Source organism: Myiozetetes cayanensis, unplaced genomic scaffold (assembly GCF_022539395.1).
Source record: "Myiozetetes cayanensis isolate MyiCay16 unplaced genomic scaffold, myiCay2020 scf1, whole genome shotgun sequence".
Classification (NCBI taxonomy): Eukaryota; Metazoa; Chordata; class Aves; order Passeriformes; family Tyrannidae; genus Myiozetetes; species Myiozetetes cayanensis.
Window position 1 is genome coordinate 134,953,626 of NW_026086604.1, and position 19,917 is coordinate 134,973,542.

General features: G+C 40.4%; 1 protein-coding gene across 2 annotated transcripts; it reads right to left on the bottom strand.

The window, feature by feature from the left end:
- Positions 1-823: 823 nt before the first annotated feature.
- MASTL (microtubule associated serine/threonine kinase like) lies at positions 824-19,066 on the bottom strand. Of its 2 annotated transcripts, XM_050308401.1 has the most exons (13): positions 18,864-19,066; positions 16,750-16,887; positions 15,352-15,491; positions 14,522-14,610; positions 13,078-13,184; positions 12,607-12,739; positions 11,896-12,068; positions 9,514-10,746; positions 8,568-8,706; positions 8,111-8,125; positions 6,184-6,297; positions 5,998-6,099; positions 824-3,697 (listed from the first exon to the last, which is right to left on the bottom strand). In XM_050308401.1, the coding sequence occupies exons 1-13, from the start codon at positions 19,053-19,055 to the stop codon at positions 3,540-3,542; spliced, it is 2,733 nt and encodes a 910-aa protein (XP_050164358.1). In that variant the 5' UTR covers positions 19,056-19,066; the 3' UTR covers positions 824-3,539. The 2 variants fall into 2 exon arrangements, with proteins under 2 accessions (XP_050164358.1, XP_050164367.1); XM_050308410.1 differs by lacking the exon at positions 8,111-8,125.
- Positions 19,067-19,917: the final 851 nt, after the last annotated feature.

Below are 19,917 nucleotides of genomic sequence, written 5' to 3' on the forward strand. Positions count from 1 at the left end.
ATTTACTTTTAACTCAGAACTGGGCCTCAGCCTCTAGGGCTATCTCAAACTCACTGTCACTGCAACAGATTCCTAGTTAACTGGTGTTTCAGCTTAAAGGTAAGGAAAACTATTGTTGTGTGTCTTTTTTTTTTTTTTTTAATCACCTGTCCAGGTACAAAGACACAGCTTTAATGTGGAGGAGATTATTGGAGCTCAGAAATGGTATACATTGTTCAAGCCTGTGCTCTCCTCAGGAGTGCTGGCAGTCAAAACAGTTCTGCACAGCACTGAAACAGCTTAGGCCCAGCTCAGAATTGCACTTCTGAAGCAAATGTCAAGTTGGTTTCCTGCAGTGAGTCAAGCTTTATTTAAAAAGCAGAGTTTTGCTCTGTCTAAAACCAGATTGGAGATATTCCACCCACTAAGAGTTGATAAGAGAACCAAAACAGAGCCTGGTGTGTGTGCGTGGTGCAGCTGTTCCAGGCTCAGGGCCTTGTTTCTTATGCTCTGCTCCTGGGGCAGCACAGCAAGTGCTGAGGAGATGAGCATTTTTTTTTTGACTCATTCTAGTTACCACAGCGGAGGAGGAGGCTCCCAGAGGGCATTACAGGCCAGCTCAGGACTTTGCTCTCCTGCCATTAAGTACACAGATGTAGCTTCTACTAAAGCCTGCAGACACAGGTTAGCGTGTTATGAACTGAAGGCCATGCACACCTGTAATAAAACATATTAGTTATTTCCCCATGCACAATCACTCCTTGCTGAGGTAGTAGGAAACAGAGTTTGCTTGTGTAAAATCCACCTCCCATGTTCCCAGCAGGGTCAAAAGTATACCATAAAGTTTGAAGAACAATATTTTATTTAATACAACAGTATTCTATTTTATATATTTACACAAAAGCGTGCAAAGTAAATTTTTTTGAGAGGAAAAGAATGCATTTCATTGCAAGAGTAACCATAGGTAAACCAGACCATGCTGAAATTGGAACCTCCTAACTCAACAACACAGGACATTCAGCATCTTGGCCCCCAAACTGCACTGGTACAGAGGAGCCCAACAGCAAGTGAGGGGTAGGAGTAACTGTCCAAGACTGCTATTTCTGCATAACAAAGTGTGACACTGATCTCTGCGGTAGTTCTTAGAGGAACAGGCCTGTGCTAATGGCAGATAAACTGTCTCCCAAGATAAACTGGAAGCTACAGAATTTATATGTAGGTTATGCATAGCAGGTTTAGGCCTGTAGGAAGCACCATGTAACAGCTGGATACTTGCCAAGTGATATGTTCCACAGCTTCTAAGGATCAGAAACTTTTGCCAGCTTACTTAATTATTTATAAATAATTACTAATGAGAATAAACTTTAAATCTCTTCCAGCTACCACATTATAGCTTTTTGCACTTTTACGTGTAGTATTTCAAGGGAAGCAACAAGTGGGGCAAAACTTTAAATAGAGTTAAGAGTTGACAAGGAATTCCATGTTGAACAACAAAGCTGAAAAACCACCAACTACAAACAAAACCATACCACAAACCCCAACCATCAACATGTTACACCCAACTCTGTTTGCTATAACCAGGATAAATGCAAGATACTGAAGAGAACAGGTATTTGCACATCTTCAGTGCTGATGGTGCAGAATTTAAATTTTGGACACCAATGTAGAAGTAACTCCATACTAAACATTAGGATTTGTCTGTTGGTCTATTTACTGTTCTTACAGAACCTATGTTTTTGTATTGCATTAATCAACAGGTAGAAAACTAACAACTTTCTTTTAGAATAAGGTTTTTACAGAAGCTTACTTGACCTTTGTGACTGATTCAGAACTGTTTCAAGGGGCTAGAGGTTTTCTTTAGAAGACCATACCACTGCAACAAGTTCTTCCACCTTGATGGGAACATGTTATACTGCAAAATGGGAACAGGTGTAAGCATTCATTAAGCACTGAAGATGAAGAGCTGGTGGTGGTGTTCAGTTTATATTATTTACTCAACATGTAATCGTAGTCCATTCTTGTAAGACTCACTTTCTTAAACCAGATTACTGGAAATGGAATAATAAGTTTTATAAAACATCAGTGATTGCATACCTTAAAGTATCCCTCCTACCCCAGTTTATATATTCCAACTGTACAGCAGAAACCACAAAAGAACTTCTCATCACATTCCGAGAACATGGTTTATGGACAACTGCTTCAGTAGTGCATTACTTTGTAGCACCTTTTTCATGGAACAAGGTAAGAGATTGAACAATTCAGAAGTTTTCTGAAACTGCAATCCTTAGCAAAAGGAGTGAGACTCACTCTATATTTTACAACAAGTTTGAGTTATCACACCTAGAGCTGGGATTGGGCAGTTTGAGCTGTTAAGAATCACCTCTCTCAAGTTTTTCTAGGAAACTTCCATTTTCCTCACTTTTCCCATTCCTTTCCCAGCAACCCGAGGGGACAGCAGGAAGCCTAGCAGGCAATGTTTGCTCAGAATTGCACCAATAAATCCTGTCTTCCAGGCAGCAGAGTGATGGAAGGACAACTTGCATCTGCTACAAAAGGGGTCAGTGCATGAAGCCACTTCAGCCTCTTGGCAAAAATCACTATTAAAATGCTCAGCTGGCACATGGCCCTTGGCTGGCACCACCATGTAGCACAAGTGATCTTTATGTAACAAGTACAAACCTGAAAAATTAAAATCTTCATTCAGTTAGCAGAGAAAGATACCTATGCAACAGAAATACTGAAGATTATTTAAACAGGATTACCTAAAAACAAACCTCTGAAACCTAGCAGATACAAGTTTTGTGTTGCATTTAAAGATAGATTAAAGTATATTTATCCCTAATTCAGATTTATAACACTGAATATACGCTTCTATCTTACGTTCTAGTAAAAATCTAAGCTCTTGTTGTGAGTTTACAGAACAATCTATCGCTTTGCAGTACATTATAGTCTTCAGTATAGAGCAGCTTCCATATGAATACTGCTTCACTTGTTAAAAGCCAAAATCATCTGTTAGCTGACACCTGACATGAGTGAACACGCACACACAGGACATTTTCTAGGTAAAACTTGTACCTGCTAAAATGTATGTTCAGTCCAGCTTCATACAGCCCAAGTGGTTACAACGCAACAATTTAAGCAGAGGATTTTTTTAACAGAGTTAAAGAAGTGCTTCCAACCCAGCCTGTCATTACACCAAACCACCAATAGATGCAGTTAGTATGCATTTTTGTCCTTTCCCTACTAGGTTTAGCTAGGAAATAACATCGCACCTCCTAACTGGAATTACTCATTGCTATGAAAAAGTCCCAGCACTGTCAAGAGTTACCAGCTCCGAGACAGTCAGTGTTCTGGGTTCTTAGTAAGGTGCAGTGAGTGCACAAAGGCACTCGATACCAGTTGCATACAGTAGTTTCACTTTAGAACAAAGGAGACTATAATAAAAAGACTGGTCATGTAAAACACTAAATTTGGCCCAGAAACTCAGTCAAGACCAAGCTAGTGTTACCAGATAACCTGTAAGTGTGCAAAACCATGGAGAATGTTCACTTATCTTGATGCTACAAGCTAAATCCAGACACAGTCAGGTGCTGAGCGTTATTCCTCGCTTCAAAGTAAGAGGTATCAGTTTCATCATCTGGCTGGGGTATAAACGGCATGGTTTGATTCTGCAGATTATCCCAGTCCACACCATGAAAGAGGGGGTGATGTTTCAGCTCTGGAACAGAAGTTCACGTAAGCATTATAAACTTTCTCAGGCACTTTGTGCCCTTATGCATAACTGTCACTAGATTTGCTCTATATTGCTTTTTAGAAATTCATAGAAGGGCAAATTGCAACTGGGCTTTGATTACCCCCAATCTCAGTGGCATCAAACTGTTGTCCTGCCAACTAGCTGCCTTCCCCTGTCTGGGGACCCTGTTCCACACAGAGCAGATCAGAGGTGTCCCAGAAACATTTCTCATGCTGGGGCACCAGAGAAATTCTAAGCATCACTTCAAAGTCTGTTTATAATTTTACCAAAGTTCTGTGCTTCTGAGTAGACACGTGGGAGTCACTCCCACCTGTTGCCACTCCAGGTCCTCTTCCTTTTGCTGTCTCATGGATTTGATTCCCTCCTCTGCTTTGCACAGTCCCCTTTGGCCTAACACCAGACACGGAAGTCTAAATGCCCTTACGGTGAAGTTACCACAGACCACCAGACTTTACTTTCCCAGCCTCAAAATGGGATAACTAACCAAGTTCCCGGACTTTCTGACTCAAGGAGAACTCCCCTGCCCTATCCATTCTGACCAAAAGGTGACCTCCTGGCATGAGGTTCTGATATCAATTCTGCATAACCTGGAAACACCACTCCCTGATGAAAATGACTTTGCTACTTTGATTCAATCCAATAAAACACTTCTTTGTCTAACTGGGATACAAACCCATGTTTTTATCACCTGCACCACAAAATTCAAAGGCAAATAGAAAAATAGGACAGGAGAAAAAAGTTTAAAAAAAACCCCAAAACACATTTGGAAGGAGGTGGAAGTTTGACCAAGGCACTCATCACAAATTTTTCACCTAAGCACATACCACACGCTTTTAGCTGATAGACAGGAGGACATTAACATTTATTATTTCTGCATTTCCTGATCAAAATACAACAACACAACATGAAGCGTTTATTTCAGACAAAAAGGCAGAGTGAGTCTTAACTCCTTCCAATGGTTTCAGCAGCCACACAAGCAGCAGGGCATTGCACAGATCCACTATCTCAGAATTGTATGTAGTTCTGCTCTTAAGAAAGTTCTCATGCACCAGAAGCTGCCTTTGGCCAAGAAGGCATAAGCAAACTTCTTTGTCTTTTCCCACAATATTCACATGTACCACAGCTGGCACTCAGCTCCTGCTCACAAGACTGAAGAGAGGAGTGAAAACCAAACCAACACCAGATATCAGTGTTGTCTGCCAAAACCCACTTTAAAGCTGCTCTTATCTGGAGAGACTGAACTCACAGAAGCACAGCAGCAGGACAGGACATAACTGGGGTTTCTCAGTACCTAAGGCTTCATGCTATAACAATAAAAAGAGAGCATGTGTTTTGGGGAGGGGAGAGAAGATGACAGCAATGGAAACTTAGGTACAATGAGAAAGACTTAATGGTTGTCCTGAAAACTACTCATCCAACTTCACATCAGTGGCCTATAAACTGGACAAAGAGATGGGATACAGTTATAAGGTTTGACAAAGAACAAATTTCCGAGAAGGTCAGATTGGAAGAAACCATTATGTCATCTAGATTAAATTTCTATCCTTGACAGGCAATTAGATTTCACTCCAAAACCCAGGAACAAAGACAATAACTTGTGTCTAACTAGAACACCTTCAAACTGCTTTTTGGGAGACCATAGAATTTTCTGTTGACATCATGATCTTCATTTATACTCCTGTGCCTTCTCTAATTTGATCTGGCCTGGTTTTGGCTTCTAGTATTTTAATCTCCTTATGAGTAACCATTTCCATAGTCATTTCCTTCTCTAGTGATTTCTTGCACAGTTCTCTCATAAGATTTCTTCACCTATTTCCAAAACATCCCACTCTAAACTTCTTTTAAGTTATTAATGTTTTTTTTATAAAACATAGTAACTGTTAACAACAACAAAGGTTGAAGTCCTTCTAAGAGGGGAAAAAAAATATATGTAGACTTTGTATAGTATATATTGTCCAACTCGTCTATGCATTCAAAGACAGGCTGATTCCCAAGTAAAAACTCCTTTGAATTTACTGTTGTAGGAGAATTCTCTCCCAAAATGGAGCCAAAACAGGCTTTAATCAAAGTTCCCAAAAACCATTTAGGTTAAGAACTCCAAGTTAGAGTTAGATAAGAGAGGACTTTGGTACGTCAGATGTCAAACACTAATCATGCACTAAACCTAATCAGGCATTGAAGTTTATTAGTCTAAGTTTCAGGAGGAGGACATCACCACTTTGAAATCTGCAATTAGTTGCAAAGAACACACTTTTAATACTAACCTTTCAGTCCAGCTCTCTTAGTAGTGTCAATTGTTAGAAGAATATCTATTGCATTTTGGGCATTATCAGACAGCTTTTCTTCACCCTCAGGCCAGGGAATATCTACAGACAAAGATGAGTTGGTAACTCAAACCATAAAACAAGTATTGGAAATACATAATTACCCTGATTACTGAAACAGATTACCTCTTTTCAAAATATTTTGGAAAACCTGTGCTGGTGTTTCATCATTAAAAGGTGGAATTCCAGTTAGAAACTCAAACAGACAAACTCCAAGGGCCCACCAGTCTACAGCAGAACCTGATAAAAGAAACCCAGGTCATTACACTTACACAAACAGTATTTGCAAAGACTTGAAGATTAGCCATGGAAGAAATTGAAGAGTGTTTAAATACTACAAATTTCTTGAAAATGAACGAAGAGACAAAATAAGTTGTATTTAATATTCATGCAGATTAAAAATACATTAAAGGTTTTTTAAAGCCACTCTGCTCCTTAATTCATTATAGATAACACTGAGGTTACTGCTAAAAGCTAGGGGACTCTTAATAACAATCTAATTATCAAATTCCATGATAATCCAAGAGCTGACTTCTCCAAGAGACTGTTTTGTCACACGAAACAGCTGCCTAATGTCTGCTCTAGACCTGGATGAGTGCTCCATGTTGTAGCCTGTATCTTCCTCTCGGTTCTTTGAGAAGACTCCAAGAATTCAAACTATTGAACATAAATTTTCATTTGCCTAAATTTATGTGAATGTCTTGAAGACAACTTCCAGAGATAAGCCAGCACACAAGAAGCTGGAATTACTTTTCATTAGGGTAATGTGTAGTTCCTAGCTCTCTCTCCTTTGTAATGAAATATAGTTTTGGTTTTCCACATTGCAGGGTAGGTTTTTTTGCCAATTCCCTTTTTAATAATCTACACAAAAACAACCCAGCAAAGCAATCCCAGACACCGCTGCATGCATTCTAAGCCTTCTGCATGTTTAAGCCATGCCTGCTCCACAGTATAAAGAACAGATGCCAGAACAGATGCTGTAAAATATCATCTTTGAAAGGCAGTAAGTCTAATTGCTCTTGGATTTTTTTGCATATCAAAAACATTAAGACACTTCTAAGTTCAGAAAACAAATGTTTTGAGCCGTTTCACGAGGACTACTGTTACGTTTAGAGATACTGAAACCCAAAATGCGCAACTAGTAATCTAATGCACTTTTAGCAACTTGAAAGAGCAGTAAGAGTGGCCCACCAAGCCAAGCACATCGCAGCAGTGAGATCACACTCACACTTGTTAGAGTACTTGGATGTTCAGATACAACACTCCCAGCTCCAGTCAAAGTCTAATAAGATCACAACTCTAAACAATGTAGTAACACAGCTTTCAGCAGAGATTTTTCTACTTGAAGTTTAACTAAGATTAGATTTACTACCATGTATCTCTGCTAAACAGAACCCAAGGAACAGCATAAAGTTATGTCAGGGAAGGTCTAGGTGTGATATTAGGAAAAAGTCTTTCACCCAGAGGGTGGCTGGGCACTGGAAGAGGCTCCCTGGGGAATTGGTCACAGCACCAAGTCTGACAGAGTTCAAGAAGTGTTTGAAAAATGCTCTCAGGCACAAGTTGTGATTCTTGGGGTGTCCTGTGCAGGGCCAGGAGTTGGACTTGGTGATCCTTGTAGTGATCCTTGTAGGTCCCTTCTAACTCAGGATATTCTATGATTCTATGACTTGAAGCAAGAAGCAGAAATATGAGGTCTTGAGCATCTGAGCCTTCTTCACCCATAGATGAAGTAAATCAGACTGACTACATAAACTAAAAGAATGAGAAGTGTCTCTGGTTTACCCCCACAAGTTCTTTAAGAATGCTGACTTTCCTTCTGAAGTATATGCTTACATGTATGATTCCTGATAGCTTAGTCACACTGGCACTGATGTTTCCTGAACCTGTGTGGGAGCATCACACATTTTTATGTGGAATGCATATTGGACATGTTTTTCTATATAAGAACATTGTTCACCCAAACAATGTTCTTGGAAATTGTGATCTAATTATACTTTGACTGTTCAATTATGCTGAAGACTTAATTCCTGCACGAAATATGAAAACTCACCAGAGATCAGAGTCCCTGCATATGAAAAGACAACGAAGTAAGAATATTGTTACCAAAAAAAACATCTAACAAATATAAACATCAAATATCACATATGATTCTCTGAAAGCATAAGAATGCAGGTTTTTTTATTAAGGTAGTAACTCCACAATAAAGAAAGATGGCAATGTTAAATCTAAGTTAGAAACAGAAATAAAATAATTTTGTAACGTGATTAATTTAGGATTAAAACTACCTTTACAAGCATCTCAACAACACAGGAAGTGCTTAGTGAAGGAAAATTTGGAGTTCCAAAGCCAGAAAACCATAGCTTCACTGAAGGTAACAGGGAATGGCAAAAGCTAAGCACTAATGATTTTTGAATAGTTCACTATCTTATTACTTGAAGGGTTTTCAGTTCTAGAGAAATGTAAATATGTCACCTTTCCAGCACTGACAAATGGCTGGTTTGTCTTACCATGAGGCTTTGTCAAAAGCAGCTCCGGTGCCAGGTAGTCTGGGGTCCCCAGGATGCGTTCACCTTCTACTGGGGCAGCTCCTCTTCTTACACTCTTTGGAGTCCGATAGGGTGTGCCAGCATCCCCCTGACGAGGCGTCTTAAAAGATGCAACAAAGATTTCAGATGTGAAACAAAACCAGCTGAGAAACTCCCATCTCCAGGCTTAGTAATGGATATAATAGTTGATACTCAAGTTTAAGTCAAGAATATGTCACAAACTATTTCCTGAAAAGTGCATGTAAAATGTGCTTCCATTGCCTTATCTCAACAATCTTGAAGCATAAAGTCAAAATGCCTATTCTTCAAGAAACTTATTCTTAAGTTCTTCTTCCTGTGTGAAATCCACAGCAGCTATTACTGTTTACATCAGTCTTTGCAATAGGCTTGTAACTGGCACTTGACACAGTATACCATTACTTTTTCCAAGACAAAAAAAAAAGGAAAATAGTGGGCACAGTGGCAGCTACCAGCAGCTGAACAGCATTTGCAGACCGTCTTGGGAGGGGTGCAGGATTAAAAAAATAGAAAAAAATAATCAAAGACTTCCCATTACATCAGGAAACCTATAATTGCTCAAAGGAAATACCACACTGTACTAGAACTAGAATGAGATAAAAATAGTACAGGCTTTTCTTATCAGTTCACTGTAACAGCAATGGATTTCTCAAAGAGGTCAACAGGCAATGCCTTTAGAGCCACAGGCAAATCAATGAACAGTTATTGCTAAACCTTACAGAAATTATAATTTTGGCCACACAAATGCAGTAAGAGAAAGTCTGTCAAAGTGACTTTTGCTGACAGGCTACCTCAAACTACTTGAGTTTTCCCTAAATTTACAACTGAAGTAATTTCAGGTTTCTAATGGTCCAACGCATGCACGAAATTTCCATGTCTCCTTACCTACCTGATAGGCCTGATACAGCCTTCCTTTCTGGGATGGAGTGATAGCTGTTGGGTAAGAGCCACTACAAACAGGTGAAAGATCCATTATATCTAAAGAAGTCATGCTACACGGCTCAGATACATTGGACATATTAATTGGACTATTGTAACTTCGAAAAACAACAGCACTTTTTTTAAAGAGACTCAGAGCTTCCATCATCTTTTCTGAAGGAGGAGATACTGTGTTAAGGCAAGCTCCTTCCCCGTGTTTCTGGTCATTATTCTTTTCATGATGTAACAGCTTGCAGTCCTGGACTGTATGTGCTTCCTCTCCACTTTGTGGGGCATCTTGGGACTCTGGCGACATTATCAGCACGCCTTCAGGTTGTGGCTCCTCAAAGGAGAGGTCTTTAACGCTTTTGTCCAAATCTAAAAGCTGCTTTTCTAAATGGCTTTCCGTGACAGACATTTCTGTAAATACATCAGAATCTGCACTGAGGATCCCTAAAGGTTTCTCGTCGTCAGTATCTAAAAAACTTGAGTTCATGTACTCCTTTTCATCATCCTTTCTGTAGTCTGCATCCAGATCACACATAAGATTTTTGGCTATAGTTGGAGTAAGGGATCTTTCTACTGTTTGTTGTTTGCTAATAGAACACTTCACTTCCTCCTCACTTCTGCAGGTGTCACGTGGGCATCCATCATTACAGAGCACTAAGGATTGAATTTCTGTTGTCAAACCTGTCCTACTGTTTGCTGGAAATTCAGAGATCTGACAGCCACGTTTATATTCTGCGTTGCTTTTTTTAACATAGTTAAGTTCCTGACAAGGACTGGTATCAACTAATTCAAAGCTTCTTTTAACACCTGGTTTTTCAAAAATTTCTTCCTCTTTGAAAGGCTCATTCTGCCTTGAAGATGACTGCTGTGGACTGGAATTTTCTGCTGTTTCATTAGTTCTCTCTCTTTTATTTACACAGACTTCTTCTTCCCGAGTCTTTTCAGAAATACATTTTCTTACTATGCCTTTCACATCCAGTGTGGTCACAGGAGTATCTGTTATATTCGAATGTTCGCTTCCCAACTTCTGCCTACAGCCAGAATCATTTCTGACAATGGGAGAAATAGCAGACTCAAGTTCTTTTTTCTTTAAAACTTCCATACTTTTGCTATTTGGCAACTCAACATTTGAAGGGAGAGCCGACCCACTGTTACTTGTTTTGCATGTTCCAGAACTAGGTTCATCTTCATTGTGCTGCAAATGAGCATATTAAGCTTTAAGTATCAAGAAAAATAGGATTACAGCACTATAGAAATGTGTCCTCTGAAATTCTTGATTTTCACTTCCATAATGAAACTCAGATTTGCAAGCATCACTTATTCTAACCACTACTAGTGATGAACATAACATAATATTTAAAAATTAAAAAAAAAGTCAAAACCAAATTAAGGATAACTTGATAATTGGACTTTTCTTAAGAACATAAAATAAGCCTGCTAGAGTACAGTAGAAAATGCAGTATTTTTAAATGCCTAAGGATGAAAAAAATACAGCAATTGAAGTTGTATTTGTGATTTTATGTTAAGAAGTTAAGCTACAGAAGTTTCCAGTTGCTAAGAAAGCCCAAAGCAAAGAACTCCATCATACTGCCCTGTGGCATATTACACTTCAGAGATGACAAAAGGAAAACCTGATATTACTAATATTTTGATAACACACTAATAAAACCAAGGCCTTGAGAAACAGACAGATAAATAGAAAAACCAGACAAATAAAAAGAATTATGAATTGTTTTAAATCCAAGTTTTTCTGCACAATCTAAATAAGAATTATGGCAAAAGACTACAGAGCAAAGGAGCACTTTGGTTTAGGTCTGTATTTGTAGAGAATTTCATTTAAAGTTTAAAATAGGAGAAAATATTTTGTATCAGCTACAATTATTGGTGTTAGGTTAGTTGATACAAAATTCCTCAGTAATGAAAACCTTAAACTCTTTCGTTTTAACAGTTAGTAGAAGTTTAAAGTGTATTTTCTTTATTATTTTCCCAAGTTGCAGTGTTTTAAAGAAATAAAGCTCTAGGGATAAGATCAACTTCCAAAGTGCTCCCAGCATCGGCCACCTGTGCAGGACACAAACCAGTGATGGCCAGTAGAAGCCTTCCTTTCACTGCTTTGCTGCAGGCTCTAACATCTGCTTTTCCTGTTATGTTAGACAGGACTAATATTTGTTTGAAGAAAAAACTGTATCAATTTGATCCAAAATCCTACTCAACAAGAATTACCAATCCCTGCTCCTTTTTCTACACTTGAAATAAGTGTAAGTAAGTAGAGGAGATTTGCAACACTGCATACACAAGTACAAAGTAATTTTAACTTTTAGTGGGAAGATGAAACAGTCCTGACCTCTACGTCTTTCTCCCACCTGGGGCTGCTGCAGCATTCTGATTCCACACTGGACTGGTGAGTGTGTGACTCACTACTAACACTGCAAGCACCAAACCTCTTTCTTGACTGAAGCAGAGTAGGAGTCAAACTTCTTGCTGGCATCACAGGCGTTAATTGAGAATTATCAAGATCTTGAGGGGAAAAAACAAATCAAACGTTGATAAAAGTTGATACAAATTGACCAGGTTCACACTACGTCAAGCTTTCACATCCAAGGAACTTATGGAAAGCTTTCTATGACAACATAATTTCTCTTGTCATCTTTCCCACATAGTCAATTTACACTTTTTTTGAATTAGGGAGTTGCCAAGAACATAAAAGCAATATTAATATTACCAGCATAGTCACCTTCTTTCTCATTTCAGGTTAGAAATGAGAAAGCAGCAAGGTAAGACAATTTAAAGGAAAGCACTCACTGCTACATTAAATAATTTTCAATGATAAAATGTCAAGAACTGACACTTTTCTGTCGTGGTTTTGAATTCAGTGGTTGTGATTTGAAAAAAAACCCCAAAAAACATCAGAAGATAGCATAAGTAGTGTACGTGAAAACATGTCAGACGAAAAAGCACACTTTTTATGAAGTGGGTCCAGAGTACTCACATAAAATTAAAAGACCACAACCTTAGAGCCAGAGTATTCCCTCAGCACAAGGCTTGGTATACTCACGTGTTTTGAAGAATTTAGTTGAAAGAGGGGTATTTTCCTTTTGGACCACAGGTAAGGGAGAAACCACTCCACGCAAACTGTCGGACGATTTACTTGAATTGTGCGCTGGCATTTTCATTCCAACAGGAGAATACTAACAAGCAGGCAGAAGCATAGTTAAAAATAAATGGAGTCTGAACAAACAGTCAATCCAGGAATGAGAACATGACTTCACACATTTGTTATTATGTTTGCATTGGAGTTTGGCCATGCCCATTTACCACACCTTGAAGCACAACTGATAGTCAGCAATTCAAAATACAGACCAAGGTAATCACTTCAGAATTTTAAAGTACTGGAAATATATAATAAGTTAATTCTCCCAGCTGGCAGAAGAGATGCAAAAATAGCCTTATCATGTTGATTATTAAATTTAAGATAGGAAGTAAACTAAAAGAATTATGCACGTCAAAGACAGTGACAATTACTTACAAAGCCCAGAGAACTGATAAGAGACAACAATTGTCCTGGAGTACGTGAGTAGTCTTGTTTTGGCTTTGCCATTGATGGCGTAGTAAGGATATCTATCATATTTATCTCTGCAAACAGAAAAAAAAAAACCAAAGAGGCCAGGTTTTCATTTTGCTATTAAAAAATGGCAAAGTTGTAGACATTTACTTAAGTTTTATCAAGAGGAAAAAGAAAAAGTCATATGCACAACAAGCATACAAAAGAAGCCATCAAACCCAACTGAAGATGTGCCTATACATTCTTATTCAACATAAGCTGTTTCTTCCTATACATCCATCACAAAGTTACAGTTTATATATAGAGAAATTGTAAAAGTCCAAATTCTTTTCCAATAGACTATGCTGGAAGTATTAAATTTTCTAACTTGATACCAACTTTGGTTTTTAGGCAGCAGTTCCAGCCTGTGGCCCACAGATTAAGATGGCAAATTTGATTCAAAGCCTGCCATCTCTCCAAAAGACACCTCAAAAAAGCTACAGAAGAACTTTTCATAGGAGAAAATGCAACTTTAGATCCTCTTTTTTTTTTCCTCACTAGCAGTAAGTAGGCTTATAGCTTGCATATCATGTTCAATTAGACACAATCTCTGCCATCAGAACATCACTTAAATCAGTACATTATAGAAAACACAGTATACTTAGGATTTTCCTTCATATTCTTAAAACGATGAATCAGAAACACCATAAACAACTCCGAATTTCTGCATTCCTTTAACTATTTAAAAAAGGTGTACCCACCAGCAGCTGTCTCAAAAAAAACATGAGCTGGTGCTGTGCAGTATAAGTTTGGACAATCTGGCTAAAGGGCTGGAGTTACAAACTAGTTCAGAAACAGGCTATTCACCTTAAGACCTGAAGCCTATTACCTGTGCCAGGCAGTTATTTGGCTATTCAACTGTATTTACTGCTACTTGAAAAGAGAATGTCAAAGCACTCTTCTTCAATCTTCTGTTACAGAGTTAGCACCTCTCCCTGTCCCTCACATTAATGTCTGCAATGTCTCAGCTAATTTGCTGGAAATTAATATAGGTAAGGACTGAGAAACACAAACTGAAGGACAGAAGTAGTCAGAGAAACACCAAGTTTTTCATTTACTCACTGATTTCTCTCTGTGGACTTCAGAAAACTTTGAAATCCATATCCCTCAAGAGAAATGGCTCTAGATCATATTTCATGCAATCTTGTGCCAAAGAATAAATATTTTACCTTCTGAAGTGCAATGTATAGAGCAGACCCTTTACTAGCATGTAGCTTATTGGTACTTGCCTACTAGAAATGAGATATTTGTGCAAAATGTGCACTTATTTAATTGAAAGCTGCCTTCTATAGGGATGCAAAACACTCAAGAATACAGAAATGTGACTCAAAAATACATTCTAATACAACCAAAGGTAGACAACTCTTACCTCTGTTCAGAGTAACTCTGGAAAGCCCAAAGTCTGTCAACTTTATGTGGCCCTGATTAGAAATGAGCATGTTGTCTGGCTTCAGATCCCTGAAAACATGAATATAGTTGGAGTCAGCAAAAAGACCACTGAGCAACACTAAGAAAGTCAAGTGACCAGAAACACTCAATACAAAACATTGGTTATAGCTGTTTCTCAGTAATATCTCTCACCCAGCAAAAGATTCCAATTAGAGGAATACACCAAAACAACTAAACATATCTAACACTAAACATGCTATGAACATCTCAGGCCTTGTAAAACCTCTATGCAGGTCACCAAGAGCGGCACATTTGTGTTTCAGCAGGTTTAACAATTGTTCTTCCTGAGTACCACTATCATAACACTTACTAATGTGCAGCTCCTAAAAGTGACAAGCAAACCTCTAGTGACAGTTTTCAGGTGTGTCCTCTGTATCACTCCTGACTGCAAAAAACTCTCACTACAGGGGGAGTGTTTGGGTAGTCAGTGTCCCTTTGTCCACAGTTACATGTTTGAAGTACCCAGAGGTCCTGAACTAACACAGCTGCTGAGACACCTCTGGACTGTGAAAGTAGGCAGGGGAGAGCAGTGTGTATTTGTCTGCTCAGCACACATGGACAGATTTCATTTTAGGCATTGTTTCATGACATTGCTGCCGTGCACACATGCAAAAAGAGCTTCCAGAAGCTCTAGCAAATGAGGCAGCTGTGGTAGCTGTTACAATAAATTGGTGATTGGTTATGTGATAGAGTGAAGAAATTAAACACACAAACTACCAAATACTTATTTGTATGGCAAAAAAAAATTACCTGTGGATTATCCCATGCCTGTGAAGATAGTCAAGGGCCAATGCTGCTTCAGAAATATACTTAACAGCCATTTCTTCATCAAAATATCCATAAATATGGAGAAGAGATTTGACATCTCCACCAATAAGGTACTCCATCACCTGCCATTCAATCATTTTAAATTTAAAATTTAAAACATTTCAAATTTGCAAGTATCAAAATACAAAATAGTTTTCACCCATAGAAAAATATTATTTCAAGGAGCAGAAGCTGCTAGAAGCTGGATTGTGCAAACTTCATTTCCCACACAATACTTTTCACTTGGATGAAACAATTAAGGCTTCAAATGACAGAGAAGATGAAACATTTTCTTTTAATAGATCATTTGCTTATTTTATTTGCCTGGGCTACTCTCAGAAGTTAATTTAAAAGCTGACTACGGTAGTTATTTGAGAGTTGACTACAGAAAGAGTTCTATACTATAGGAAATGAAATGCAAAGCACTCCTGTGAAACTCAAGGCCTGAAGCCAAAGACCAATGATAACCTGTTCTATACAAATCAAAGTATCTCAATATTTGATTCTGCGAGTACTTATACACAATACTAAATTCACATCTGAGCCTTGCAAAATAAGTACAAATTGCCAGAAATGTATACAGAGCTACTGTGCATTTAAGACAGTGTCTAAAAAGAACACACACAGAGACATTACTATGGCCCAGGTCATATTCAAGATAAAAGACAGCAGGGCTTCAGAAGTCCTTCACCCTGAAGTCCTCTACTGCATGCAGCAGTTCAGAGACTGCAGAAAAAGAAGCCTTTGTTTACGCTCCAAACGCATTGTAGGAGGAGTGCACAGCAACCTCCCCTCAGAACTGGCTGCGTGTGCTTACAGCAATCGAGACAAATTATGCCAGACCCTTTGCAGACAGCCTGAATCCATAGGACCTTCTCTGGAGGCAGTATATAAACTCATACACAAGTCCTCCTGTGCTCCACAGTGCTCCATGTAGACTAGCACTTGGTTTTGCCACTCAGTCTTGTCATGTAGGCCAACTGTCATAATGAGTTTTGAGCACGGGTAAAACAGATTCCCTTTAAGGGAGCCACGGAGTGTCTTTCAGTCATTCGGATTCTGCTTGAACAGAATGGTTTCTTGTTTTTCCTAAGATTTCTACGTATTTCTAAGACATATCAGCTATTAGAAAATAGCTTTTCCTGTAAAAAAGGAGAATGTGGGTGAAAAGGTACCAGGGGAAGAGAAATATTTTACTTGTTGAACAATTCTGAGAAAGAAGAAAGTAAAAGTGACTAAGGAATATCCACTCAGTACTATAAAAATGTTTCTAGATATCACTACACTTCACACTCCATTTTCAAGACAATCATAAAAGACTACAGAAATTTTTTTACTCACCAAATAGATGTTATTAGCTGACTGAAGTGAGTAGTATAAGTGCACAATGAAAGGACTTTTACTGAGAGCCAATGCATCCCTCTCTGCCTGGACCTGGTGAACCATGTTTTTGTTGATCATGTCTGCTTTTTTCATCACCTGAAAAACAAAACAAAATCAAGTAGATAGACATTCCTTTATTTGCTAAACTTGCAGTTCTTCAGTCAATTAATTTATCTATATATTTAAAACTTGCATACATGAAATAGATCTGTGACTTCATAGACAGAGAAAATTTTAAACAACGGGTTATTAGACAACCATTTCCACTGTTCTCCTAATTCAGTCCTGAATGGAAATCACACTACCAAAGATTTACTACAATTGCACACACTGGAAGATAAGTGTTTAGGCTGCATGCGAAATTAAGCTGCACTGAATTAAGCCTCTTATCCACAGTACACAACTCAGAACCATGAAAAACTGTTCAACACTTAGAGAGGCACTTGCTGACCGAAGTCTTTCTTCAGAAGCTGAGATATAAGAACAGAGATTGAAAACAGAGTGCAGCAGTAAGCCATCCCATCTTGGTATCTCCAAGTGCAAGACTGCAACTGTTCCAGCCTCTAATTCTTAACTTTGCAGAGAAAGCAAGAAAATTGTAACTTTTAATTTAAAGAAAAACTAAGTCATACACAAAAAATTTGTTTCTTTGAGAAGGAGCCTCAAAGGTATGCAACTCATCACAAAGAAATAATAAGCTTAATTGTGATTTAGGCTCCAATTCCTGCTTTGAATTACTCCACTCTGTGATAAGCTCAGTCAATATTAACCCTGAACAGAAGATGCACAATAGCACAGCTGGCAAGTATTTAGGCAAGTATGGCATATGCATTAGAAGTTTGCCCACTCACACCATCTTTTTTCAGATATATATGGTGATAATAAAGCAAGTTTAACTTATCCATTCTCTATGCAACATAACTGTAAAAAGTTGAAAAATTTGCTCAAATTTGATACTTTCAATGTAAATGTTGACCTTAGTTGTAAAAATATTTAGCATACATTAAATTCAGTAGTTTGAATAACCCATAAGTCTCTCTGCAGTAGGGGTAAAGGATTTCCACAAAAGCTTTTAGGTCACAATACTTTCAATAAACTAGAGTATGATACTAAAGTAACACAATTTAACCACTCTATATGCAGCACCTAAACCACAGAAAGTTACTTTCCACACCTATCATCACTATTATCAAAGATGATACCGAAAAAATTCCAATTCATACACAGAATGCATAGAATTACACTTCTAATAACTTGTGGCCTTAATAAACATTTAGCATATGTTAAATGTTGTTGTCGTGAACCAGTCATAGACCTCACCGCAGTAATGATGAAGAACTTACACAAATGCATTGATCTCAAAATCCTTAGAGGAAAATAGTGTAAACAGACACACACAGCTCTGAAGAACAACATCTATTTTGCATGACTAGCTTTACCTTTCCTCTTCTTTGTGTACTACGCAGTTTGTCATAATCCTTTTACTAACAAAGTCAGGCTCGCACAAATCATCAGTAAAGTTTTTACTGCTGGCAGACTTAGATTTTAGCCTTCTGTGGATCAACGTAGAAAACACGACAGGGTATTTGTTTGTTTGTTTTAATGCGTACTGGGCAACAATGTTTTGCATGATTTGCTCTCGTCACTCATCTCAGAGGCGGTGTCCGCAGCCCCGGGCAGCCGCGGGTGCCCAGTTAGGGCAGCTGTTCACAGGGGAGAAGCAAAGCGCTTGGCGAGGCTTTTCGCGCAGTTCCCTCGACTCTTAAGGTACCTCTACAAGCCGCCGTCATTACCAGAGCCCCCCTGTCAGAAGCCTCGGGGCCGCGATGACAGTGGAGCACAGCCCTGCGGACAGCGCGAACCCGGCAGTGCCCGAGAGCAGCTCCCTGAGAGCCGGAGCCCCGGCTACCCCCCGAGAGCCCGGGGGGGCTCCCACGGCGTCTGCTCCCCCGAGAGCCGGGGGGGTCCTGCTGGGGACCCGGGGCCTCCCTATCCCGCCGGGACGCTCCCTTCCCACACGGGGTTACTCGTGAGCAGAGCCGGCAACGCCGCGACCCCGGGCGACCCCTCACCTTCACGGCGTAGAGCCGGCCCGCCTTACGGCCCAGGTACACCTTCCCGAAGGCGCCGCGGCTGATGGGCTTCACGATGGTGAACTCCTCGATGGAGGGGGGCCGGGGGACCTCGACGCGCCTCGGGCCGGCGGCTGTGGTAGCAGCGGCGGCGGCATCGCCCCCCGGCTCCTCAGACCGCTCCATCCCCATAGCGCGACCCGGCCCGGCCCGGCCCCGCCGCGATTCAAAGCGGCGCCGGCCCCGCCCCGCCCGCGCCGTCACCAACGGGCCCGGGGCGCTCTCGCGAGAGCCCGCGCGGTGCTGCGCGGGGATCCAAACCAGCCCCACAGCGCCCGCCCCACAGCGCCCCCCCCACAGCGCCCGCCCCACAGCGCCCGCCCCCACAGCGACCCCCACAACGAACCCCACAACGACTTCGACAGCCCGCCCCAGCGCCCCCTCACAGCGACCCCAGCGCCCGCCCCCAGCGCCCCTCACAGCGCCGCCCCACAGCGACCCCCGACAGCGCCGCCCAGCGACCCTCACAGCGCCCGCCCACAGCGCCCCCTCACAGCGACCCCCGACAGCGCCCGCCCCACAGCGCCCCCTCACAGCGCCCGCCCCACAGCTCCCGCCCCGCCGGGGAGCGGAACGGGGACCAACGAGCGAGGCTGCCATCTGGCTGATAACTACTCGGCTTGTCATCTCGGTTCCCAGTTTGGCAGTAGGCTGTCAGTTGCCACGACCAGGTAGATTGTCCACTCTCCGTGGGAAGCTTGAAGGTGTAGCGATTCAACAGAACTTGGCGTGAGACATTAAAGAACTGGAAGATAATATTTATTTACAAAGAAACGACTGAATTTGGTCCCACATACAAATTTTCTCGTGTCCTTCACTCACATCTGAGTTCAAGAAGCATTCGGACAGCACTCGGGCACATGGTGTGATTCTTGGGGTGTCCTGCGGAGGGCCAGCAGCTCCCAGCAGAGATCCTGTAGGGTCCCTTCCAATTCAGGATATTCTGTGATTTTGTCATACTTGCATACTTGATAGCTCCAAGAGCTGTGCCCAA

Coding starts and splice junctions, on each gene's coding strand:
- MASTL (XM_050308401.1), bottom strand. CDS start 19,055: ATGGGGATGGAGCGGTCTGAGGAGCCGGGGGGCGATGCCGCCGCCGCT. Junction 14,611..15,351: donor AGGCATGGGATAATCCACAG/GTAATTTTTTTT, acceptor TCATGTTTTCAG/GGATCTGAAGCCAGACAACA. Junction 12,740..13,077: donor TTATCAGTTCTCTGGGCTTT/GTAAGTAATTGT, acceptor CCTGCTTGTTAG/TATTCTCCTGTTGGAATGAA.